This window comes from Myotis nattereri (genome assembly GCF_964212035.1).
Source record: "Myotis nattereri genome assembly, chromosome: 5".
Classification (NCBI taxonomy): domain Eukaryota; kingdom Metazoa; phylum Chordata; class Mammalia; order Chiroptera; family Vespertilionidae; genus Myotis; species Myotis nattereri.
Window position 1 is genome coordinate 55,508,860 of NC_138080.1, and position 27,692 is coordinate 55,536,551.

General features: G+C 38.1%; 1 protein-coding gene across 1 annotated transcript in view; it reads left to right on the forward strand.

Annotated features, from left to right (window-relative positions):
- Window positions 1–452: 452 nt before the first annotated feature.
- Window positions 453–27,692, forward strand: part of IQCM (IQ motif containing M) — a gene marked incomplete at both ends in the record, with an annotated part of 298,165 nt that continues 270,925 nt past the window's right edge. The window contains 5 exons of the mRNA XM_081092768.1: window positions 453–494; window positions 5,690–5,759; window positions 10,874–10,990; window positions 13,150–13,232; window positions 23,972–24,236. Coding sequence (XP_080948894.1) covers window positions 453–494; window positions 5,690–5,759; window positions 10,874–10,990; window positions 13,150–13,232; window positions 23,972–24,236 — 577 coding nt within the window. The remainder of the gene's footprint in view (window positions 495–5,689; window positions 5,760–10,873; window positions 10,991–13,149; window positions 13,233–23,971; window positions 24,237–27,692) is intronic.

Consider the following 27,692-nt stretch of genomic DNA (forward strand, 5'->3'; position numbering starts at 1 on the left):
TTAACATCTCCCTTTTAATGACCAGAGAACTGAAATGAAATTAATAGCTTTCTTTTGTGATTTAAACATTTAAATATTTTATTTAACACTGGGAATATTTGGGATCGCTTAGTATCAGTGTCCATGCAAGCCCACAAGGAAACAGAATATAATATTTTATGAAACAGTTGAACCTTACATCCAGAAGGCACCTGTGAGATCATGCACTGGTCTTCTCTGAGCCTGGAGAGTTGGCATTGGGGTGAATGGGAATGATAAGATGGTTGGGGAAAGGCTCTGAGACTAATCACAACAGCCAGGCTTTCATCTGTTGTCCTCATTGACTTCTGAGAAAGAGTTCCTTTAAACATAGACTGAAGCTGCTCTTTGTGTGTCTATTTAAACCCTTCATGTATAGAAGAGCTGGGATTCAGCAAGATTAACTGGTTTGGCCCAGATCACACACTTTGGCAATGGCAGACTCAGGACTGAAATCCAAGTTCTTCACGGTGCTCGTAGGTCCTGATGTTTGTGTCAGCTGGAGGAATATCCTCATGATTCAATTATGTTCTTTCCTTCCCACTTCCTGGCTCTGAGAAATATATTAACCTGAGTTAGACAATCAGAGGGAGGTTCCTGCATCAGGAAAGAGATATCACTCTACCTGCTTGCCACTGTTGTACATGGCTCAGAGGATCTCAGCTCACCTGATATGAACCCTTTGCGGTCGTTTGTCTACTCTCAGCCACCAAAGCTTTTTTACCGTTCCGGTTGTATGTCTGCTCTCAGCCACCAGAGCAAGGAACTGTACGAATCTTAACTCTATTCATTCATGTATCAGTTCATAATTTCTCTGAAAGTTCTTAAGTGTCTAAGCGACCTTGTCACAAACCAAAACATTGCCCTGACAAATCGGAGGTATCGAAACTCAATATAAACAAACGCAGTCGTTCCACACTCGCCATGCAAAACACCGTGGCGAGTCAGTCGCCTTTTGAGAGTGAAGAAATCGACAAGCTTGGGAGATACTTTGCAGAATTTCAAATAAAGCTTTACAAATTACGTTTAACTGTAATTAGGCATTCTCACTTGTTAAGATATTTCAAAATAATACTCCAAAATGGCAAAAAGAAAGTTACCAAAAGAAGTGAACTGCGAATCTGAAAGTAACGGTGAAGAGTTTTATTTTGGCACCTTGAATACTGACTCTGACGTAGAAAGTGATAACGTTTGTAGTGATTCTACTAGTAGTGACGTAGTTCCAAAAAAGAATTAATAAATCTTGTTTATCCTTCATAATCTTGCATGTTATGTATCACTGCTCTTTCAATGGAAATTAATTCCGACCAGTAGGACACCCATGTCCAAATTTAATACGCCCGCAAAGGGTTAATGGTTATGAATTCATAGAGTATCTTCTTTCCAACTCATTTGATGGCCCTCTGACTAATTTGATTCATAACTTTATGTGCAATTATAAATGTTTTATTCAATCATCTTCTATACCTTTTTATACCCATTATTCGATGCCCAATATTGGACCTGTTATATTGGACCTAGTTAGAACTTGTTCTGTTTTGTTTTGTTTACTTGCTCTCCCTTGTATTTTCTCATTCCTATTGTTTGGCGCCAGCTCATCTTATCTAGTCAGAGGGACAAGGAAACTTGGCAGAGGAAGTCAATCAGGAAGCAAATCTGGAAAATGACCTAAGGGTCCTCCTTGAGTTGGAAGAAAAAAAGTGAAGAGCTTACACTTTTCAAAGAATGGAAACAGTAATAAGGACAAAACCTAATAGGGGGACCTTGGGGGCCAAGGGTTGAGGAGAGCATAGAAGTGATGGTAACTAGGTTCATGACTAGAAAAGACCAGACCTGGGCCAGTTTCCCTTTTATTCTGCTCCTGAGTTCCAGAGAACAGACTAAGTTGAAGAGGGACAGGAGAGAGGCAAGAACTTTTAATCATGCAGTTGATTTTTGAGATTAAGGTCCAGGTAGCATCTCATCTGAAAACAATAAAATAATAGAGTTTTAGAAACTGAAGGGTCTTTAAGGCAGTGGTTCTCAACCTTGGTTGCACATTAGAATCACCTGGAAATCTTTTTAAAATCCTGATTCCTGGGCCCCACCCTCCGGAAATTCTGTTTCTTTGTTATGGCGGTGGGGCCACAACGTTAGTAACAAAGAAACAGAAATTCCGGAGGATGAGGCCCAGAAATCAGGATTTTAAAAAAGATTCCCAGGTGATTCTAATGTGCAGACAAGGTTGAGAAGCACTGCTTTAAGGTCTTCTTGCCAACTATTTTATTTTGAAAATGAAGAAACTAGGGTGAGGAGAAATCAAGGAAAACCCCTTGGCTCAGTTCCGAATGGAGCTGTGGGATGCCAGTCCTATATTTCCCATTCATATTTACTCAGTTGCATGAGATTGAAGAGCCCAGGACAAGAAACTAGGTTTTATTCTAAATGCAGTTGAAAGTCATGGAAGGGAAATGATGTGATCTGATACTCTTTAAAAAAGATGCCTCCTTCTGCTATGTGAAGAATAAATTGGAAAAGGATCAGGGTGTAAATCAAGAGAGTAATTAGGAGGCTATTTTAACATTCTAGGAATAAAATGGTTGTGGCCAGAAGAGGGAAGATGAGAAGAAGAAGATGTATTTTGAAATTAAAATGTAGAAGACTTGTTGCATTGGATGTGGTAGGTAAAGTACAGGACAAATCAAAGCTGTGTTTGAGCAACTTGGTGGATATAGGTCCAGTTTTAATATGGAGAAATGGGGACGGGGTGAATCTATGACTTGCAGGTGGATTCAGGCGAAGGGATAGTTGGTAGAAAATTTTGGCTAGAAAATGAAGATTTGTTCTCATTCACCCTTATATGAACTGCTGAAACTGTTTGTCTAGATTCCTGGACCATGACTCGTTTCCCCAAGTCCTACTTAATGCCATAGGGCAGTTCTTTGTTACCAGGATACTTAATTATATAGGATACCATGATAAAGTCTTACCAGTAATCTGCTTTAGGAAGGACAAGCTAAGGCAATAAGGGAGGGAAATACTGTTTCCACTTTTTGACTTTTACCTATATAGAAATGGAATTAGAAATCCTTAGCTTTCCTGTAACTCAATTTAGGAGTGCCTTAAGTTGTGTCTACTGGATGAGAAAGGGTGAAAGGACTTTTACACAATCGTGTGTCCATGGAGACATGGAAGGTAGGGCTTCCCTATCCAGCATGTTGTTGCCATAGTTACTTATTCCACAAACGTTTTTTGGGGGAAATTTTTCTACATGCCAAGCCCTGTTCAAGGCACTGGGAATACAGCAGGGAAGAAAACAATGTCCTTGCCTTTATGGAGTTATATCCCAGAACACTGGTTATGTCAGCGTCTTGTTAAAAAAAATGTCAATGGTTTGTTGCCCATTTCAGCATAAAATCCAATCCTATGCTTAAATCAAACAGAGCCACTGCTTGCTGTTCCCAAACTGTGTGCATCCTTACTTCCTTGTGTTTGCCTGAACTATTTCTCTCACTTGCCTGCTTCTCCATTCCTTTGAAGTTAGCCAATCTGACCCACTCAGGACTGATATTCAATACACTACGGGTGTGCTGGCCAGCATCTAGTTCTAACTGGTTTATGCTTGTGTCAAACCAGCTATTCAAAATTTCTCAATTACCCCTGCACCCATCAGGTATAGTTCGGCCTCTTGAGAATTCTTTTCTCGGTCCCTTTCTCAGCCCTTAGTGATCTCATCTTCATTTGAACGCATGGCTCTCACTTATTTCACAAAGCTCACAAACTTTCTCATAATATCTGGCATACAATTCTTTGCATTTTATTGAAAAAAAAAAAGACTTACGCTTTTGCTTTTTCTTCCAAAAGAGATGATAATCCCCTTGTACAACTCAGATACCACATATGCACTTATTAATTGATCAATGTACTAGGAGGAACTGTCTGCTGTGGACTTAGTGGAGAGGGACCCTATCTGCCGGTATTATGTGTCAGTGTGCTTATCTTTAGGCAAGTCCATCTTCCAGGGCCTTCTTCCACCTCAGCTCTGTTTCAGAGTCGTCCCTATCACCTCAGGTTTGTGGGGGTACTACCATGCCAGTACCCCTTAGGATGCTTGACTACTTTTCTGCATTGGAAGGACAGTGGGGTATCTTGTTTGCCAGCCAATTCAATGCAGGCTGACACCCCAGGCACTCTGAATTAAGGTGGAGGAGCCAACAGCTTTAGAGAAGAGTCCATTTTTATGGGGATTAAAACAAGAAAATGATCGTGCACAAAACATCATTTTTTAATCTTCTTATATTTAAATTGAAATAAGACAATAAGCTAGATTGGAAGATGAGTTCTTATTGTTAATTGCTAAAGGTGGTGAAGTAATTTAATTTGTTGAACTAGGCAGATGAGGTACATTTTTTATGGTCTTGCCCATAGTGTAATGCTAACAATTATAGAATTAATCATTTTCAGATGTTCCACATTTGTTATTTTAAAGATGTAACTGTAGAGATTTTCCCCTTCTAAGAGCAAGTGGCTATAGTTATGACAAAACTGGCTTAAAGATATACTCAAATAATCCCCAAATTTTAAAATAGGCCTTTACTACTTCACCACAGTATTATGGTCTAGTCAGCTAACTGAACAATTACAGCTAGACTTTTATTTTTATATGTCTATTATTTATTTATTTATTTTCCTTTTTTTGTCACCATTTATGCCCCCTATACCCTCTCCCACCTCTACCCACCTGTCTACCTGTCACCATCACCAAATAGGCTTTTAGAATAAGAGGCTCCATGGAGCTTTGTATACATTTACTATTCCATTTCTACTTATTTATACCTGTGTGAGCACACAGTAGTATGTATTGGTATAACTAACATCTTGGCTATTTCTAAAAAAATGCAGGTATCTAGGCCTGACTCTAGACTTTTACATATTTTTAACACCCATCCTCCTTCTGTCCCCCTGGCAATTCTATTAGTCACCCAGGGTTGAGGATCACTGCTATAAAGTATAGTTTGGCTTTGAAGGCACCTGGAGTCTAATTGGGAATATAGGACTTCTGTTTATATCTATCACTCTGTCTTTTTAGCTCCTTTCACAGAAGCATATGATAAATTTCAAGTGAGAAGCATGAACAACATAACTACCATTCTTAAGGGAGGAACAAATTAGCAAAAGAAAACTAAGGAACTAAGGAAATCAGATTTGAACTTATGCTTTAAGGATGATTAGAGTGTAAACATAGATGTAAGAACATAGATGAATAGAAGATTAGCATGAACCTAAGCTCGTGTGTAAGCTCAGGATGAGTATGTAAGGTATGTGCCAGGTATTAAGTGGATATTAGTTGGAAAATAGAAATCAGATAGCCCTGCACAGGGACTTTGGTCCAAAGATCTGGATTTGAGTTCTGTGCATGTCACTAAATAAGTATATTTCACTTCTCCAAGATCCAGTTTCCATATCTGCCCAAAGTTTCTATTAGGTTGTTTGGAACCAGTAAGGTAATAGCACTTAATAAACCACATCGCCCAACTCAATGCTAACTATTATTATTGTCTTTGAAGGGAAAGGCATTGAAGGTTCAAGGGCAGAGGAGTGATACATAAAAAGGGTTAATTATTCTATTCATGAGCGAGTGAAAGAAATAGCTAAAAATGAATAATAACTCAATTCATGTAATTGTGTTTAGGCACTTGGGGCCCAGCCTTCAAAAAGATCAGCCGCACTGTCCATCATGGCTGATGCTGAGGCTATGCCTGGTACGTGAGTATCCCCACATACCTTACAACTCAGTGCACAATGCATGACCTCCAACAGCCTTTAAGGACACTTTTAATTAATTATTAATCCCCAGAGCACTAAATTTATTGGTACACCTTGTAAAAATCAAGTTCATCTCCTTTATTTAAATATAACCAACTTTTGAGAGATTGACAGCAACTTTTAACTTAGTGTGCTGTCTGATACGGTATCCACTAGCCACATATGACTCTTCAGTGCTTGAAATGTGGCTAGTGAAACTAAGGAACTGAATATTTAATTTTTTATTATTTTTTAAAAAAATGTTTTTATTGATTCTTAGAGTAAGGGAGGGAGGGAGGGACGGAGGGAGGGGGAGAGAGAGAGAGAGAGAGAGAGAGAGAGAGAGAGAGAGAGAGAGAGAGAGAGAAACATTGATGTGAGAGTGCAACATCCGTTGGCTGCCTCCTGCACATATCCTACCAGGTTTTGAGTCCACAGTCCGGACATGTGCATGGACCAGAAATGAATTTGCAACCTATTGGTGCATGGGACACAATGCCCAACCAACTGAACCACACAGACCAGGGATTAATATTTAATTTTAGTTCTTTTTAATTTCAATATAAAAACAGATAGTTCAGTTATTAGAAAACTTTAAAGCATGTTTGCAGCACCATGGGTATATGAATCTACTTTTTCAAGTGCATATTTTATCTGTCCCAAATAGATCCCAGGAAAGGATCTGGGGTGTTTATCTAAAGGTGTCCCTTGAGATAAACTTTAACCGTGCAGGTGTGGGACATTCAAGTAGTTGCTAGCGAAGAGGCTGCTCTCATGCAAGCAGGACCAGAGTGGCAGGCTTTAGGACCAACAAAGACCAGAGGCTTTAATTTAAATTTTAAGCGTACGCAAATAAATTCAATTAACTGCCGGAGGAATTACACCACATGAAACATATGCAGTTGCAAATCACACAGCTTTTTTATTACTCACATAAATTTCTGAGCTGCGGGTACAAACTTAGTTAGGGATCCCTGTGGTGCTGTCCTCTGGGGTCCGGCAGCTGGGCTGGTCTTGTCCGGGTGCAGAGGGCCGGCGTTCCTCACCCGATAGTTCGGTCCTGTCTCAATCCATTGGGGGTTGTTAGCTGTTCTTCTGTCGTTTGGCAGGGAGAGAGGAACGTGGTGCCATGTCGTTTGTCAGACCGACAAAGGGACGGGCCTTTGTAACTGTCTTGACAGGCGAGCATCGTTAGCTGCCTGGGGTCCATATTTAAAGCTTGTTCATACCTGTAGCAGCTCAGGTGGCTATCAATGATTTACATCAATGAAAATATGTTAATCTCAAACAGGGCAAGGGGGCTAAGGAGAGAATGTCACTCAAGCAAGTGTTTATCTTTGCAAGTCAACTCTGTATCAGTTCAAATTCTTATCTCTGGGGTACACACGCTTCAAGGCAGTGCGGAATGTGTCTTTAATATTACACTTTAAGTTTTAAGGAAAGTTAACTCAAACATTTTAAAACTTTTCTAACATTCTTTAAGCATTTTAAACATTTCTATATTTTACTACAACCTTATCCATTCTTAATATAGATCAAATATTTCAGATAAAAATTTAACAACTAAATCGAGATGAATGTAAGTGCAAAATACATATAGAATTTTGAAGACAGAACAAAAAAAGTAAAATATCCCATTAAATTTTAATATTGATTAATGTTGAAATATTTGGATATATTTTATTTAAATAAATATTCTATAACAATTAATTATTATATGTTATTAAATTAATTCCACCTTTTTTTCACTTTTAAAATTTAACTACTAGAAAATTTTAAATTATATATGTAGCTCACAATATATTTCTTTCAGAGTTGATCTAGATTTGGCCACACTATAAGTAATCTTAAATTTGGGCTTAGGTAGCATGATTGAGAAACATTTACTGCTGTATACAGAGCGAGGATTATTAAGATTTTCTGTTTTGCTATCTCCCCTTGGCTCTTGTGATCCCAGGCAATACGTAATACTGGCAGTTGTTCAATAGAATGCCTCATGGATTCGTTTAACCCTTTTTCTATTTGGATAGTACAGCCCATTTCAAGATGGAGAGAGCATAAAGAGAGGAAGATCCAGGAATGGAGAATGTTCTCTAGTTCATTTTGCCTTTGGGTCATGCCTATAATTACTTAAATTATATTTAAAGTCTTGATACTATGAGCTTGTAATCCTCCCTCTCCTTAGCAACCTAGCCTAGTCTGAGAAATATTTTGGAGGAGCACACGATAAAATCTCCGTGAGGTATGTAGGAAACCTATTAATCATTTATTGTTGCAAAGAGGATAGAACACTTTGCTAGAAAAGGACTTAGGTGGGATGTGAGGAAAAGTGTGTCTATAAGAGACAACTCATCTCCTCTATGAGCCTCTCCCTTCATCTAACCCGTCCCTTCATCAGGACGTGCTTTTAAGATATCTTTCTGCACAGGCACAAATACTCACTTGTTTGGTATGCGTTTGCTATTTTTAGCCAAGGAATGTTTTCCTACAAAATAACACTTAGGAAGAGCTCAAATAAATAAAACCAATAAGGTTGGATTAAAAGAAGGAAGAGCCACCAAGGAACATGAATTCGGTGAAGCACAATTTTGAAACCATTGCCTTAGTCTGGATTTGATTCACTATGTTATTTCTCTTGGGATATTTGTGTTTCAAATCTTATCTCTAAGAATACAATATAAAGTTTAGAGGGAAGTTTTTACGCTAGGGAACTGGCAGTAGGGGGTGTTAGTGATTTATGTTGGCCTCTGTCACAGCACAGCTCTTACTGAATGTCATGGCATTTGTTTATAGTTTTTTTTTTTTTTTTTTTTTTTTTTTTTCTGGCACGAGTCTCCAAGTACCTGGGATACAAGGACACTGAGTGGCTTATTTCTTTCAGTACATTTAACACCAAAACAGTATCTGGGACTTAATAGGTACTTAATGACTATGCTGACTGAGTGTTGTTGAGAAGGAAGGAGGGCTTTACTAACACCTATGAAATCAAACAGGCAGTCAGGCACCTTCTCCGGATTATATAGGCAAGGATGCCCTTAGCTATATGGCCCGTACATCTTTTTTCAGCATATCCTCTTAGTAAATTTTTATGAAATCTCTGAAGAGTATAACCTGGTTGTAGGAAGGATGGAAACACTCTGAATAAGGCCAGTTATTTTTGTTATGGTTATAAAAAACATGTTTTCTAGTCCATAGGTCTTTTGAATGCAAAAAGACTTGTTCAGTGATTATAGCAAGAGATAGCCAATGGTTCATTCCATTGTCTTAGTTTCCACGATTACATCTGGTGTCCTCATGTTTTCACTTCAGAGTTTAACTGGAACAATTCTATAGAACCTTCTAAAGCAAGGCTTGGGGAATGCCTGGCCTGTGAAATCATTTGGTCTGACCCTGCAATTAGGGGTGAGTTAATTAAATGTTTGACCAAATATAGCAGACTAAATTTTAAGTTGATAATTTTGTATGGATCTTGAATCTATAATAGTAAAAGGGAAATGTGCTAATTAGACCAGACAACCGAATGACCTTCCGCACATCATTCCAGACATCCTTCTGGACAAAGCTGCCACAGTGGGGGCCGAGAGAGGTGGTTAGGGGTGGTCAGGCAGGCAAGCCGAGCAGTTAGGGGCGATCAGGCAGGCAGGCAGAGTGGTTAGGGGCATCAGGCATGCGGGTAGATAGAGGCAATCAGGCAGGCAGGCAGGAGTGGTTAGGGGTGATCAGGCAGGCAGGCAGGCAGGAGTGGTTAGGAGCCAGTGGTCCTGGATTATGAGAGGGATGTCCGACTGCCAGTTGCAGGATTGGGCCTAAACCGGCAGTCAGATATCTCCTGAGGGATCCCGGATTGCTAGAGGGTGCAGGCCAGGCTGAGGGATACATCCCCCCTCCCGTGCATGAATTTCGTGCACCAGGCCTTTAGTTATGTTATAAATATCTAAATGGCTCTTGGCAGAAAAAAGGTTCCCCATTCCTGTTCTAAAACATTATGAGAAAGATGAAATTTTATGAACAATCAATCATAGTAGCATTAAATTGATGATATATGAGTGATTTTTTTTAAAAAAAATAAAATAATGTAGGAAAATGTTTTAGGCTAGTGAAATAATTTGTCAGTAGAGATTCATTTTCTTTCCCCATGGAAATGCTAGTATTTGCAGTCATGTTTTAGCCAATTTCAATATGACTATTTCAACTTTTTCATGAACTTTATTATAAAATATTTGTTATTGCTTATAACAATTTTTTATTCCTATATGGGGATATGGTAACTTGAAGAACCCAAAGTGTAAAGATATTTTATTATTTGTGAACCTATTATTAATTAGTTTTAATAAAAAGGGCTATAATAAGATAAGATTCATTCATACTAATTTAGAAAGTTGAAATTTATTTTTGTGGTGTTGAAAAAAAATGAGGATTGACTGATAAAATTAATCACATAAGTAGCCCAATGATAGTAATACAACAATAAATATGGTAATAATAATTGTTCACATTTATTGAAAGCTTATTATGTGCTTGGTGCTGTGCTAACTGCTCTGTAACCAAGCCCAATTTTATTCTCATAACAAGTCTGTGAGATATATTATTATTATTATCCTCATTTTACAAATGAGAGTGAAGGCTTAAGACAACAAAATAAGGCTCATGAGCAAATTAGAATTTAAGACCAAAATAGTGTGACTCAGGAATAAGAGTTCTTAAAACGCATTCTATCTGCTATGGATATGTATTTGCAAATAAAGCCTTAATTATATTTTTTAACAGAGAAGGAGACAACCTCTTCTTAATAATTAAAGTTATAATGTGCACTTGAATGTATAAAAGCTGCATGCTTATATGCTTACTCCATTCTGAAATAAAGAAACAAAGATTGTTAACTGGATGGATTCTTAATGCCAAAATTGTTTACTTTCTTGTGATTTTAGATTTATTTGTGGAATATACACATGTGCTTGGAAATTATAAAAAGAAAGAACAGACTCTGGCTTTGTCTTTTCCAAGGCATTGAAATATGAATTATTTTGCACTACCTTGAGAATTTAACTCTTTGGTTGAGACTGATTTTTAGTTACAGGAGAAAATCAGAACAGGTGCTGCAGCACATTAAATGACAATGAGGGCTCAGGACTGCTGACTTGGAATCAAGGTGTCAACACACCTTCAGTGGATCCATCTCAGGATCCATGTAAAATTGCTCTCTTTTGGTGCCTGCCATTTTTTGTCCCTTAAATACAATCACAGGCCTTGTTTTGTTCAGGAACCTCAAGACCTGACTGTGTGGGTTCACTGTGGCAGTACCTAGATGAGTTGGAATTTACTTACTGACTCCAAGAAGACCATTTGTGTTGGCAGAATGTACACAAGCTCCTCCACAGTTCACAGGCAACAAGTGACTTTTGAGGAAGGGGAAATTAGACACACTAGTCAGCAAGAGCCCAGATAGACAGAAAAGGCCACCTTGGGACTTTAACTCCTCTGCCAAAGTCCAAGTTTTAGATATGAAGGGGAAAATGAGAATTGTTCTATCAGCACATTAAATTACAACAAGGGTGCAGGATTGCTGGCTTGAAATGAAAATGTCGTAGCCCATTCAAGTTGTTATAAAAATATATAATAGGGTGGTTTATAAACAGGAGTAACTTATTTCCCACAGTTCTGGAGACTTGGAAGTCCAATCATGATGCCGACCATTCGATGTCTGGTGAGGACTGCTTTCTCATTGACGGACATCTTCTCACTCTCAGCTCACATTAGTGGAAGGAACTACCTACCTCTCTGGGGTCTCTTTTCTAAGGGCACTAATCCCAATCACAAAAGCTCTACCCTCATGGCATAATCACCCCCCAAAGGCTCCACCACCTAATATCATTACATTAAGCATTAGGTTTCAATATATGAGTTTTGGGGACAGGATATATATATTGTTTGTAGTGTAAAGTGTTGGTGAAATACAAGTACTCAACTAGGGTAACCAACCCAATGCAAGAGGATTCTCCAGTCCTTACAGGGAGACCATTGCATCAAGTTAAGATGCAGATGTGTAGAAAAAGCAAATTCATGAAACCAGCATGGCTGTGCAGCTTTAGAAGACTCTTGGGCCCTCTGCATCTTAGAGCTTTGCTGTAAATGAAGGCTAGATCATCTCTAAGGACTTGTCTGGAATGAAAACGGGATGGTTTTTATAAATCTACATTTTCACCAAAACCCAGTGATAATCATTTCATATATTAATAAATTATATTGACTGTTGTGTGTCTGATACAGGCAATAATGTAATTCTAAGTGATTATAAGAGCCGGTTAGTCAAAAGAGAGGAAGTAAGCAAGGACAAGTTGTGGAGTCACAACTTGAAAAGCTCATTGTCTTTTCTTCAGAAAGTTAGGGGTCTGGTTAGGAATTCCGTCTGGCATTTTGTAATAGCAGCCCAAATAGACTAAGACAGTATCTCATTATGGTTTTGATTTGCTTGAAGATGGAAGTTTAATTGCTTGAAATTTGAGCGGGTGAAAAGAAGAAAGAGAAAAATCTTAATCCTAAGAGTACTAAAGGAGGTAGAGTTTTAGAAATGGAGAGCACACTGACCAGACTTAAAGCTAATTTAAATGGGTCATGTGACTTAATTTTACTGAGTCCAGGTTAAGAGGAGAAAGCCAAGAAACACTTTTAAGTGTCACAATCGGCAGATGATAAAGAAAATGTAAGGCAGAAATCAGGAATAAATGAGAATGATGTATTCTATGTAGGTGCTATAAAATTCCATATATAGTTCTAGAGGAAAAGAATAAATTAAGAATCTAAGGCACTTATAAATGAGGTAAGAGTTATTATAATACTCTTCATTTGTAGGTGTGTATATTTTTATCTTAATTCTATTCCTATTTAACAAACCTATTGAGTTTTATGTTGCAGTTATAATTTAATCAACATGCTTTATGTATAGTCGTATGTATTATTCAAGAATAGAGAACACAAATAAACTTGATAATTTTTTACCCAAATCATGCTGTTGTGTCTTCTGTATAGTAACATTTTAAAAAGTTTTAGAAGCATTTGAGATTTCAATTTTGTGTGCCTTCTTTGGTTTCCCTGAATTTTAATAATTTAGGATAATCTATCACTCTGACCATTATAAGCTGATGTTTTTTAAAGAAAAATATTACATTAAAGGAGTATTACATTAACTTCTTTGCATTCACTTATAAGTTACACTTATAAAAATTCACTTTTTAATAATGTCCTGCAAGATTCATAACTGTCCCCAAATTTTAATATCATAGGTTTGTCATTTTTGATTAAGAAAGTACATTAACTACATTATAAAAAGTTTCTCTGTTTTTATTTTAGGTACTGTATTAGAGATCTCCAAGCAAGATTTTTTTCAGGAAGCAAAAACTCTCATTGCCCAGCATTATGAGAACATAAATGAGGTGAATGCATTTATCTAACATTATATTTTTCTGGAAACTAATATATTTTTTTTTTATATATATATTTTTTATTGCTTAAAGTATTACAAAGGGTATTACATATGTGTCCATTTTATCACCCCGCCCTAGACAGTCCCCTAGCCTCCCCTATCCCCCAGTGTCTTATGTCCATTGGTTATGCTTATATGCATGCATACAAGTCCTTTAGTTGATCTCTTACCCCCCTACCTCCTGCCCCCCAACCCTCCCCTGCCTTCCTGCTGCAGTTTGACAATCTGTTTGAGGCTGCTCTGCCTCTGTATCTATTATTGTTCAAAAGTTTATAATGGTCTCTATTATCCATGAATGAGTGAGATCATGTGGTATTTTTCCTTCATTGACTGGCTTATTTCACTTAGCATAATGCTCTCCTGTTCCATCCATGACGTTGCAAATGGTAAGAGTTCCTTCCTTTTTACAGCAGCATAGTATTCCATCGTGTAGATGTACCACAGTTTTCTAATCCATTCATCTACTGATGGGCACTTAGGCTGTTTCCAGATCTTAGCTATGGTGAATTGTGCTGCTATGAACATAGGGGTGCATATGTCCTTTCTGATTGGTGTTTCTGGTTTCTTGGGATATATTCCTAGAAGTGGGATCACAGGGTCAAATGGGAGTTCCATTTTCAGTTTTTTAAGGAAACTCCATACTGTCTTCCATAGTGGCTGCACCAGTCTGCATTCCCACCAGCAGTGCACAAGTGATCCTTTTTCTCCACATCCTCTCCAGCACTTGTCGTTTGTTGATTTGTTGATGATAGCCAGTCTGACAGGTGTGAGATGATACCTCATTGTTGTTTTGATTTGCATCTCTCGGATGATTAGTGACTTTGAGCATGTTTTCATATGTCTCTTGGCTTTCTGAATGTCCTCTTTTGAAAGGTGTCTATTTAGGTCCTTTGCCCACTTTTTGATTGGATTGTTTATCTTCCTTTTGTTGAGTTGTATGAGTTCCCTATAAATTTTGGAGATTAGGCCCTTATCAGATATGACATTGGCAAATATGTTTTCCCACACAGTGGGTTTTCTTGTTGTTTTGTTGATGGTTTCTTTTGCGGTGCAGAAGCTTTTTATTTTGATGAAGTCCCATTTGTTTATTTTCTCTTTAGTTTCAAGTGCCCTAGGAGCTGTGTCAGTGAAGAAATTGCTTCGGCATATGTCTGAGATTTTGTTGCCTTTGGATTCTTCTAGAATTTTTATGGTTTCCTGTTGTACATTTAAGTCCTTTATCCATTTTGAGTTTATTTTTGTGTATGGTGTAAGTTGGTGGTCTAGTTTCATTTTCTTGCATATATCTGTCCAATTTTCCCAACACCATTTATTGAAGAGACTATCTTGGCTCCATTGTATGTTCTTGCCTCCTTTGTCAAATATTAATTGAGCATATTGGTTCGGGCTGATTTCTGGGCTCTCTATTCTATTCCATTGATCTATATGCCTATTCTTGTGCCAGTACCAGGCAGTTTTGAGAACAGTGGCTTTGTAATACAACTTGATATCTGGTATTGAGATCCCACCTACTTTGTTCTTTTTCAGGATTGCTGCAGCTATTCGGGGTCTTTTTTTATTCCAGATGAATTTTTGGAGAGTTCGTTCTAGATCTCTGAAGTATGCTGTTGGTATTTTAATGGGAAGTGCGTTGAATTTATAGATTGCTTTGGGTAGTATGGACATTTTAATGATGTTGATTCTACCAATCCAGGAACACGGTATGTTCTTCCATCTGTTTATGTCTTCCTCTATATCTTTTTTCAACGTCCTGTAGTTTTCTGAGTAGAGGTCTTTTACCTCTTTAGTTAAGTTTATTCCTAGGTAGCTTAATTTTTTTGGTGCAATGGTAAACGGGATTGCTTTTATAATCTCTCTTTCTGAAAGTTCACTACTGGTGTATAGAAATGCCTCAGATTTCTTGGGGTTAATTTTGTATCCTGCTACATTGCCAAATTCATGTATTAAGTCTAGTAGCTTTTGGATGGAGTCTCTGGGGTTTTGTATGTATAATATCATGTCGTCTGCAAATAAGGACAGTTTTACTTCCTCTTTTCCAATTTGGATGCCTTTTATTTCTTCTTCTTGCCGAATTGCAATGGCTAACACTTCCAGTACTATGTTGAACAGGAGTGGTGAGAGGGGGCATCCCTGTCTTGTTCCTGTTCTTAGGGGAAATGGTGTTAGTTTTTGCCCATTGAGTATGATGTTGGCTGTGGGCCTGTCATATATGGCTTTTATTATGTTGAGGTATGATCCTTCTACTCCCACCTTGCTGAGAGTTTTTATCAAAAATGGGTGTTGAATTTTGTCAAATGCTTTTTCTGCATCAATTGATATGACCATGTGGTTTTTTTCTTTCAGTTTGTTTATGTGATGTATCACGTTTATTGATTTGCGGATATTGTACCATCCTTGCATCCCTGGGATAAATCCTACTTGGTCATGGTGTATGATCTTTCTGATGTACTGCTGGATCCGATTTGCTAAGATTTTGTTGAGGATTTTGGCATCTATGTTCATGAGGGATATTGGCCTGTAGTTCTCTTTCATTGTGTTGTCTTTACCTGGTTTTGGTATTAGGGTGATGCTGGCTTCATAGAATGAGCTTGGAAGTGTTCCTTCCTCTTGAATTTTTTGTAGTAGTCTGAGGAGGATAGGTTTTAGTTCTTCCTTGAATGTTTGGTAAAACTCCCCTGTGAAGCCGTCTGGTCCTGGGCTTTTGTTTGCTGGAAGCTTTTTGATGACTGCTTCAATTTCTTCCATAGTTATTGGCCTGTTGAGATTTTTAGATTCTTCCTGATTGAGTTTTGGAATGTTGTATTTTTTTAGGAATTTGTCCATTTCCTCCAGGTTGTCTAGTTTGTTGGAGTAGAGCAGTCCATAGTATTTTTTAATGATCATTTGTATTTCTGTGGGGTCTGTTGTTATTTCGCCTCTATCGTTTCTGATTTTGTTTATTTGGGTCCTCTCTCTTTGCTTCTTGGTGAGTCTGGCTAGAGGTTTGTCAATCTTGTTTATCCTTTCAAAGAACCAGCTCTTGGTTTCATTGATTTTCTGTATTGTTTTTTTGGTCTCTATGTCATTTATTTCTGCTCTAATCTTTATTATTTCCTTCCTTCTGCTCACTCTGGGGTTTTCTTGTTGCTCTCTTTCTAATTCTTTGAGTTGTAGAGTTAGATGATTTACTACCATGTTTTCTTGTTTTTTGAGATAGGCCTGTAGAGCTATAAACTTCCCTCTCAAGACTGCTTTCATTGTGTCCCATAGGTTTTGGATTGTTGTGTTTTCATTGTCATTAGTTTCCAGAATGTTTTTAATTTCTTCTTTGATCTCATTGGTAACCCAATCAATATTTAATAGCATGCTATTCAGCTTCCAGGTGTTTGAGTATTTTTGGTTGTTTTTATTGTAGTTTATTTCTAATATTATGCCATCGTGGTCTGTGAAGATGCTTTTTATGATTTCAATCTTCTTGAATTTGGGGATACTTTGCTTGTGACCCAATATATGGTCTATTTTTGAATATGTCTTATGAGCATTTGAGTAGAATGTATATTCCCTGGCTTTGGGGTGGAGTGTTCTGAAGATGTCTATTAAGTCCATCTGATCTAGTGAGTCATTTAGGATTGCTGTATCTTTGCTGATTGTTTGTCTAGAGGGCTTATCCAGTGCTGTCAGTGGTGTATTAAAGTCCCCTACTATGATTGTATTGTTGTCGATCTCTCCTTTGATATCTTCCAGGAGTTTTTTTATGAATTTGGGTGCTCCTGCATTGGGTGCATATATGTTTACCAGAGTTATATCTTCTTGTTGTATTGATCCCTTTAGTATTATGAAGTGGCCTTCCTTATCTCTTGTTATGGCCTTCACTTTGAGGTCTATTTTGTCCGATATAAGTATTGCTACCCCAGCTTTCTTTTCCTTTCCATTTGCCTGAAAGATATTTTTCCATCCTTTCACTTTCAGTCTGTGTGAGTCCCTTCTAATGAGGTGGGTTTCTTGTAGACAGCAGATGTATGGGTCATGTTTTTTTATCCATTCAGCCACTCGATGTCTTTTGTTTGGAGCATTTAGTCCGTTTACGTTTAAAGTTATTATTGAAAGGTACTTGTTTGTAGCCATTTCTGTTTTTGTGTGGCTGTTTTCTTTCTGAGCTTTTTATTTCTTATTTTTATACCAGTCCCTTTAGCATTCCTTGCATTGCTGGCTTGGTGGTGATAAACTCCCTTAGCCTTTTTTTGTCTGTGAAGCTTCTTATTTCCCCTTCAAGTTTGAATGATAGCCTTGCTGGATAGAGTATTCTTGGATTCAGTCCTTTGCTTTGCATCACTTTGTAAATTTCAGTCCATTCTTTTCTGGCCTGATGTGTTTCTGTTGAGAAATCATTTGACAATCTAATGGGAGAGCCCTTGTATGTAACTTTCCGTCTCTCTCTTGCAGCCTGTAAGATTCTCTCTTTGTCCTGAACATTTGCCATGGTAATTATGATGTGTCTTGGTGTGGGTCTTTTCGGGTTCACCTTGTTTGGGACTCTCTGGGCATGTGTGACTTTTTTCTTCCCCACCTCAGGGAAGTTTTCTGATATTATTTCTTCTAATAGGTTTTCTAATCCTTGTTCATCCTTTTGTTGTTCTGGTACTCCTATTATTCGTATGTTGTTTCGTTTCATGTTGTCCCAAAGCTCCCTTAGGCTCTCCTCCTGTCTTTTAATTTTTTTCTCCAATTGCAGTACATTTTGGGTGTGTTTTGCTTCCTTGTCTTCTAATTCACTAATTCGGTCCTCCGCTTCTCCTAGTCTACTGTTGATACTTTCAATGGAGTTTTTCATTGCAGCTATATCACTCTTCATTTCTTCTTGGGTCTTACTTAAGTTGTTGATTTTTTCATCTGTTTCTTCTAGCTTCTTCCATATGTTATCGATTTTTTCATCTGTTTCGTCTTGCTTCTTGCAGAGGTTGTCGATTTTTTCCTCCATCCGGTTTATGCACTCTAGGACCCTTATTCTGAATTCTTTTTCTGTCATGTTGCATGCCTCTGTATTACTTAGCTGCTTTTCTGGAGAGTCCTCCTTCTCTTTCCTTTGGGGGTTTCTTTGTCTACCCATGTTTGATCTCACTGACATATCTAGACGTTGAGTCGTTCAGTGGTTGCTCCCTTGGTAGCAGTGACTCCTTGATCTGTGGTTGCTCTTCGGGCGGTTGCGGTAGCAGCTGCTCTTCAGTTGGCAGCAGCTCCTCTGGTGGGTTCTGTTCACAGCTGTGGTGGCTCTTCTGGCTGGTGGGCGAGGTTTCACGTACAGCTGCTGTTCCTCGGCAGAGGGTGTGTTGCTCAGGAGGTTGCTGTTGCTTGGACCTGCTGCGTTGATTTAAAGGCACAAAATACAACACAACAAGGCACCACGTACCAGGCACTATACACAAATATATTCACGATATTAATAACCCCAAATAAAGGTGATCACCCGAATTAAGAGAATTAGGGAACAAGGAAGAAGAAAGAGAAAAAGATAAAAGAGAAAAAGAAAAGAAAAGTAGGGACCAAAAAAAAAAGGAGTGCAAAAATGAAATTTGGAAAAAGAAGGGGGGAAAATAAAAGCGAGAAAAGAAAAGAAAAAAAAAAGAGCGAAAAGAGAGAATGAAGTGGAAGAGGGGAAGAGACTTTTTATATGAGGAGAATACTCCTATAGAACAGCCATTAATCCCAACAAATTCCAGCAACAGCTCCCTGGAGATGAATGCAAACTAGAAACAACCAATAATATAACGATGAAAATAGAATGGAGAACACTAATCCCAAAATAAAATAAAGAGAAAATAAAATGGCACTTTAAAAAATGGTAAAATGGTAGCAGTAGTAATACTGGTTAAAAATAAGAAGGTAGTAATTAAAAGGGTAAAATCAGGTGATGGAAAAAGAAGAAAAAAAAAAAGAAAAGAAAAAAAAAAAGAAGAAAAAAAAAAGAAAAAAAATTGGTTTCTTAGTTAAAAGGTGGAGAAAAAAAAAAATTGCAGTAGTGAAGGTCCCTTGGTTCTTCTATTCTTCAGTGTGGCTCGCCTTAGACCTGCCAGGTATCCAGGAGAGTGTTGAATTTCCCTGCGATACACTGTTCCTCTGTGTTGTAAACCACAGTCCTTATTTTAAAGCAGACCGCTTTTGTTTCCCAGACTGCCTTATTTTGTGTTTAGCAAAGAGTCAGTTTGTGGGTCAGCCTCTGGGTGGCAGTGTTTTGGGGTTGGCCTCTGAGGCTGTAGGGCCTTTCTGTCCAGTGGAAGTTCACTGCCCAGAGCTGGCTGCGTAATAGTTAGTTACCAGCGCTGTGTTGTTGCTGGGATTGAAAATCCCTCTATAGGCCAGACCCTGTTAACTCCCAGGGACTGATCAGGTTATTTTAATCCTTGATCTTGTACAGGGTGGAATCTGGGTGTGGCTGTGCTCCTTGCCTGGGGGCTGGGGGGAGGAGTCTCACTCTCCGGAGAGAATGGCTGCCCCAGTCCTGTGCTCGGGGGTGTCTCAGCACTCAATTCGCTGCCACCTCTCCCGGCCCCCCCTCTCTCCTCAGTCTCTCCCCAGATTCCACTCCTCCGCACACTCTCCCTCTCTTCAGCACAGGTGAGTGTCTGTATCCGAAATGTCCCATGAACAGGATTCAGTGAAAACAATCAAACAAACGCCGGCCGCGGAAACGGGGAAGGCTTGGTTTCTGTAAGCTTCTTCTCTTACCGGGACTGCATGGTCTGGTCAGCTCTTCAGGCTGCCCCCTTTAGGCTCAGTCCTCTGTGATCACAGCACTGAGCTCTCAATTCCCCCGCAGCGCCAGGAATCCCGCGGTTCTCCTTTCCCCCGTCAGGGGCTGTGCCTGTCCCAAGGGACGCGGCTGCCGCGCGGTCTCCCTCCGACTCTCTGGGCTCAGAGGTCTGGCAAACTTTCCTGCCCAAATCCCTGGTTTTTTTTTTACCTTTCCTGGGGAGTTCTGCTCTTCTCGGCTGCAAACCGTCTCACCAGCTGAGCAATTTCGCCAATTCGGTGTGGGTGTTACTAGTTTCAGCTGCTGACTCCATTTGCTCCGGGACACGACCTGGGACACGTCTGCCTATATTGCCGCCATCTTCCGTCTCCGAAACTAATATTTTTGTATATTGCAATGATCATTTCAAATGATTGCATGAATCCCAATAGATTTTGAATAGAATTAAGGGAAAATGAAATACTTAGTAGTTATAATAACTGATTTCATATTGCATTTAAAATTTAATTTTTTAGCTACACAGATTATTTAATTATACAGATGTATGTAATTTGCACACTTAATTCTTAATGTTGTCTTGATGAATTATAACAAATATTTGGATTAAATATCTCACGTAAATATCCCTCTTTAAACAGTATTAGGCAAAGCTAAACTAGAAGATATGCTGTGAGATGTCTCCTCTATGTCCCTGACATGACATGCTTATCTGATCTCCTTCCACATCACTTTGCATTAAAATGTTTACTGGTCTGATAGTTTCTTGAGGGTGTTGACTGCCTTTTTTGAATGTTACATCTCCAGCAACAGGCATTGTGCCTGGCCCAAAAAATATCTGCTGAATGGCATAGATTCAGAAGGCCAGGGAAGAAAGGATGAAAAGAAAAGTGATGGCAAAGAGATAATATAGGTTGAATTTTGGAGGACAGTCTCTGCAGAGGAGATGAAAAATTTGGGGGGAATAGCAAATATTGTGATAAATGGGCATTTGAGGCAATAGGTGAGGGAAGGGGATCTTAGAATCATGTACTTTGTGATCACTGTCCTATTCCCTTTTGAGTACTTTTTAAATCAATGTGTTTGAAATAAAGATTTTAAATATTTTTCAATGCTTACTGTGGAGGAAGGTGATTATAATTTTTACATGTATCTTTTGAATGGTCCTCTGCTGAGACTGGCCATAGGTGGTTTTAATCTTGTAATCAACATTGTCAATATTGCTTAACTGTTTCCTTTAACCAAAAAAATACTTTAAAATTACATTGATTTAATTAGCAGGTGCATGGGATGAAAACTTCACAGTCTTCAGAGTTAGGTAAATGAGCCTTAGAACTCTGACCATGTTTAAGAGTTTAATAACAGCTTAATAGTCCATCTTTGCATGGAAAACATAATACCTTATTAGTGGCATGTTGACTTGGCAACAATTTGAATTTTTCTAAATCTTTTTATGGGCCAGAATATGACTAGCTAGAAAAAGTATGATTGTTTGAACAATTGCTTGTCAGATACCTGAGACTGTATTATTTTTCTATTGCTTAAAATTAAGAAGTATGTAAGTGTTACAAAGCCACTGTTCTCAAAACTTCCTGGTACTGGCAGACATATAGATCAATGGAATAGAATAGAGAACCCAGAAATTGACCTGAACCAATATGCTCAATTAATATTTGACAAAGGAGGCAAGAACATACAATGGAGTCAAGAGTGTCTCTTCAATAAATGGCGTTGGGAAAATTGGACAGATCCATGCAAAAAAAAATGAAACTAGAACACCAACTTACAGCATACACAAAAATAAACCCAGAATGGATAAAGGACTTAAATGTAAGATGGGAAACCATAAAAATACTAGAGGAATCCAAAGGCAACAAAATCTCAGACATATGCTGAAGCACTTTCTTCACTGATACAGCTCCTAGGGCATTGGAAACTAAAGAGAAAATAAACAAATGGGACTAAATCAAAATAAAAAGCTTCTGCACAGCAAAAGAAACCATCAACAAAACACCAAGAAAGTCCACTGCATGGGAGAACATATTTGCCAATGTTATCACTGATAAGGGTTTAATCCCCAACATTTATAGGGAACTCATACAACTTAACAAAAGGAAGATAAACAATCCAATCAAAAAATGGGCAAAGGACCTAAACAGACACTTTTCAAAAGAGGACATTCAGAAAGCCAAGAGACATGTGAAAACATGCTCAAAGTCAGTAATCATCCAAGAGATGCAAATCAAAACAACAATGAGGTAACATCTCACACCTGTCAGAATGGCTATCATCCACAAATCAACAAACAACAAGTGCTGGAGAGGATGCAAAGAAAAGGAAACACTCGTGCACTGCTGGTGGGAATGCAGACTGGTGCAGCCATTATGGAAGACAGTATGGAGTTTCCTCAAAAAGTTAAAAATGGAACTCCCATTTGACCCAGTGATCCCACTTCTAGGAATATATCCCAAGAAACCAGAAACACCAATCAGAAAGGATATATGCATCCCTATGTTCATAGCAGCACAATTTACAATAGCTAAGATTTGGAAACAGCCTAAGTGCCCATCAGCAGATGAATAGATTAGAAAACTGTGGTACATCTACACAATGGAATACTATGCTGCTGTAAAAAAGAAGGAATTCTTACCATTTGCAACAGCATGGCTGGAACTGGAGAGCATTATGCTAAGTGAAATAAGCCAGTCAATGAAAGAAAGATACCACATGATCTCACTCATTTATGGATAATAAAGACCATTATAAACTGATGAACAAAAATAGATACAGAGGCAGAGCAACATCGAACAGACTGTCAAACTACAGCAGGAAGGCCAGGGAGGGTTGGGGGGCAGGAGGGAGAGGGGTAAGAGATCAACCGAAGGACTTGTATGCATGCATATAAGCATAACCAATGGACACAAGACACTAGCAGGTAGGGGAGGCTGGGGGAATGTCAAAGGGAGGAAAAAAAGGTGACATATGTAATACTCTTTGTAATACTTTAAGCAATAAAACAAAATTTTAAAAAAAGTATTTAAGTAATTGAAATTACTTGAAATACATATCCAATTATGAATATTCTTTTCAGTTTTTTTATAGTTTAATGCATTTTTAAAAGCAAACTTGCAGAAACAGCACAGAAAACAGACAACTTTAAAAGCATATACTTGCATATAGGACAACTCAGTTAGAAAAGCATAGTGAATGGATTTAAGGCATTTAAGTGATTAAAATTATCTGAAATACTTATCCAATTATTAATATTATTTTCTGAGAATCTACTTCTATGTATGAGCAATTATTTATGGTTCAACAGATAAAGTGCTTTGGGGGTGTAAGCATTTTATGGACATTTGAGAATTTTTCAAAGATGATTGAAAATAAATTCTTTTTTTAAAAAAAATATTTTATTGATATTTTACAGAGAGGAAGGGAGAAGGATAGAGAGTTTGAAACATCGATGAGAGAGAAACATCGATCAGCTGCCTCCTGCACACCCCCCACTGGGAATGTGCCCGCAACCAAGGTACATGCCCCTGACTGGAATCGAACCTGGGACCCTTCAGTCCGCAGGCCGACGCTCCATACACAGAGCCAAACCAGTTAGGGCGAAAATAAATTCTCATATGTCTAGTTGAAAACTTCTGTCTTAAAATAGACTTTAAGGTTATATTTAAAAATATCACATTTGAAAAGAAAATTACTATTTTAAATTTAGATTTTTTTGAAGTAGAATGCAACCCTCATGCCTGTGAAGTACCTTTTGAGAACTACATAGGATAACATCTGCTTCATTGGGGCACTGTCATATGCTTTATAGTAAATATCTTATATGGTAAGGCACTTTGCCAAATGTATTTAGTGTATATAAGTTTATTACTCTTAATAAAATTTATTATATACTTTTATTATGTAATCAATATGACAATTACATTTAAAATTAATTTTTGTTTTATTCACAGAACAAAGTTCAAGGTACTTCTATAAATGTTTTTAGAAATAAACAGCAAAAGCCGAAACCTCGCAAATACATACCTTCAAAGATTAAAAAAAAGGAAATATTTGATGTGGTCCAAGAACTCCAAAGACCTCACAAACGTCCTTATTTTCACAAAGATGTTTCCAAGGGGGAATGTTTTGAGGAGCCCCCTCCACGAACTTTGAAGGAGCCGCACATGTTTGATGTAAAAGGAAAAACCAAGGGATATGTAGATCTAATTGCAAAAGGTAAGTTTTTGGTGGAGCAAAGAAGTTCAATAAACTAGCAGGCAGAAGTGTTTGTTTCTGGTGTGTTTTAAATGGACTTCCCTTGTTCAGACAAAATCCAGATTTTAAATTTTAGCAATGAAAGATAGAGAGATAGAGAGGCATGATTAAAAGAGTTGCTAACCTCTGGGGGCCACCTGGAATTGAGAAGAGAGCTTCCTAATGGGCAAGAGGAATTTAGATGAGCACTACTGGTAGTTACATCTTCCAACAGAGTGATATTCCTTCTAGTACAAGTCCTCAGAGACCAGTTAGTTCACGGTTAGTAGTGCAGTCAGAGGTGTATGGCTTTGGATTCTATTGTTGAGCAGGGTAGGTAAGGTAGGCAAGCTATTTGTGGGTATGTTCCTCCAAAACCCTCTAAGGATTTTTGGGAGTTATAGGTTTTTTCTTTAAGACAAATTATAGTAAAGATTTATTCTCTGTCAAGAACTTGGTAAGGTTGAACCTGAAGGTCCATTTAAACAAGGTGATATTGTTTTCTTGAGACTAATGGCTGGAATAAATGACTTCTTAAAAATACATTTTTAGTTATAACTATTTAAAATGCATCTACATTTTCTCTTTGTTATTGCTTCTTAGGCTGTTAATTCATTTTAAGTTTTGTCTTCATGCAATGCCTGCTCTGTGCCAGGCACTATGTTGGGAGCTGGAGAAATAAAGATTAAAAGGCTCACAGAGTAATGGGGGTGGGTACACACATAGGTAGTTTCTTATCATACAATGTGGCGATGGCTGTAATAGAGGTGTGTGCAAAGCATTATGGAAACACTGAAGCATAACCAGCCAAGTGCTGGAATGAAAATTTCTCAGAAGGGACCTCATTAGGAATGAGTTTTCAGGAGAAGTTTGCTAGAGGTAGGATGGAAACAGGAGAGGCCATTTGGAGTAGTGACAGTGAAATAATAACACCCCAAAGGATGAAAGAATGTGATGTTTTGGGAAAGGAGAGCTGTGGAAAGAATTGAAGTTGGGAAGATGGGTGAGGCTAGATTTTGAAGGTAATACAATATGAGGTCCAGTACTTGAACTTAAGTGTAATGGAAAGCCAATGGTGATTTTAAAGTTGGAGTTGCAGACGGGATGAGGCATGAGCAAATCTGTCTGAGAGAAAAATAAAACTGGTAGCAGGGGCTCTGGAGAGAGTGGTGGCAGAGAGTCCAGCAGGAGGCGTTTCAGGAAAGAGATGGTCTGTGTAAGAGATGGCAGGGGTCTAAATTAGGGCAGTAATGAGGCATGAAGTATGGAGGAGTGATGTTACAGTAGCATTTCTCACAGAGTAGTCTTCAGAACACTAGTCCTGAGTGACTCACCTTGACAAAAGGGTTATTTGATTAGATATGTTTGAAAAAAATTCATTCAGTTCTTCAGGTTTCATATTGAGCATTAATATATTGAAAGATCTGAGAAATACTGCAGAAAAAATCTGTCTGCTGTTTTTAATGTGGCTATCCCCAATTAACCTCATTAAAGAATTCCTAAAGAACGACATTGCAGTCTCTAGCCTGGTAAACTAAACAGATAACATTAAGTTGAGATAGGAATTCAGAGGGAGAAGCAGATTTTGGTCCAGTGGAGAAAAGGGTGGGGAAAATAATGAACCTGTTAGCTTTGGACCTATTAGGTAGACATCTATGTGGAGATAATGATTAGAAAGTTGGAAATAGATATCTGGCACTTAAGAGAGAAGTAGGTGAAGGCTGAAGAGGAGTACCCAGCAAAGAAGGTGGGAAATGAACAGCTGGGAGGGAAATCAGAAGAGTATGAAATATGTTACTGATACTTTGGTCAAAGAGGAGGAACACCTTAGGGGCAAGGAAAGCTCATCCATTATCCCAGGAGGAAGTCAGGGCTATGAGCACAGACACAGGCTGATTGATAAATTAGGGGGTGAGATTGCTTCTGTTGTTTTGGTGAAATTAAAAATGAGGTTTTCACCTGAGGATGGGATGGGACATGCTGGAGTTTTGAGGAGCAAAGAGAAAGCTCAAATAGCCATAATCTGGGCAAGTATGAAAGTGCATGGACTATGAAAAGATAGTTTGCTATGAAAAATAAACCCACCCCTCACCCTTTTTTAAGAGAAAAGAGAAATGATTGGGAAGTGTCAACAAGGATCAAGGAAGAAAGTGACTTTCTCTTTAGCCCTAAAGTATGGGGAGGGTGGGAAATAAAGTTACTTCTCGGGTGAGTGCTGAAGAAGCTGTATCCTTAGGAAAATAAGGGCTGTTAGAACAAGGAGATAGGGGAACATATGAGAACATAGCTCGAATATCAATTCAGCTGACAAAAGATTTAGGGTTTCCTAGGGCATAGTGAAGAGTTTGGGGAGGTGATTTAAGAAAGGATGAAAGGTTGAGGGTCTATGGAACTAAGACAAATAGCAGAGAGAATGAGAAGAGTAGTTCTGAGGGCCTCTTAGAGAAGGTGGGTCGTCTTTGCCAACGATGGTCGCTTTTGGGGATTGTTCTTTTCAGCAGGTTATCTTGAAGCCACGGATGTTGGGGATGGGCATGTAAGAAAGGAATGAAAGTTATTTAAGAGCACAAGGAGGACGGTGGCCATCCAGAAAATCTTACTCTAGACACTGTTGAAGTCAGAGACATTTTACTAGGGACCTCTGCATGTACTCCCCTAGACAGCTGTGGAGTGCTGATCCTAGAGTTTATATGTAAATGAAAATTGCAATTTATTTCTCTAAGTTCTTATCTCAAAAAGCCTATATTAGGTCTGTAACTTGAATTGATTTTTAAAAACATATTCTCAATATTCATTTCACTGTGAATGGAAGCATGATCTAAGATCTCTGGCATTAATTCCAGGACTTGATTAAAGTTTGTGAGATTAGAAAGAAAAGTGAGTCCTGTGTGTCTGGTATATGTATGTACCTTTTGCTCCTGCTGCACTGACAAACTCAGTTGCATTATCTTTCGTAAGTTGAACATTTTATGTGAGAACAAACCAAACATATCTTAAATTTGATCTAAGAATATCAACTTTAAAAATATACTATAACAATTATGATATCAAATATCTTTAGTAATTATGTTTTTGTGCTTGCATATGATACATACTCATGTTTTACTAAATAGAGCAAAATCAGAAAAAATATCAAATGATTTCCTCTTTGAGTATATAGGTATTCTACAGTACTGCTTAACCAGTTTCTATTGCCATGCTGCCAACAATTTATGAATCTTGATTAGAATCACATATAAAAATCAGTTTTTGTAATATATATTAAATATTAGTTTATAGTTAATATATATATATATATATATATATATATATATATATATACACTATATAACAGTGGTTCTCAACCTTCCTAATGCCAGGACCCTTTAATACAGTTCCTCATGTTGTGGTGACCCCCAACCATAAAATTATTTTCGTTGCTACTTCGTAACTGTAATT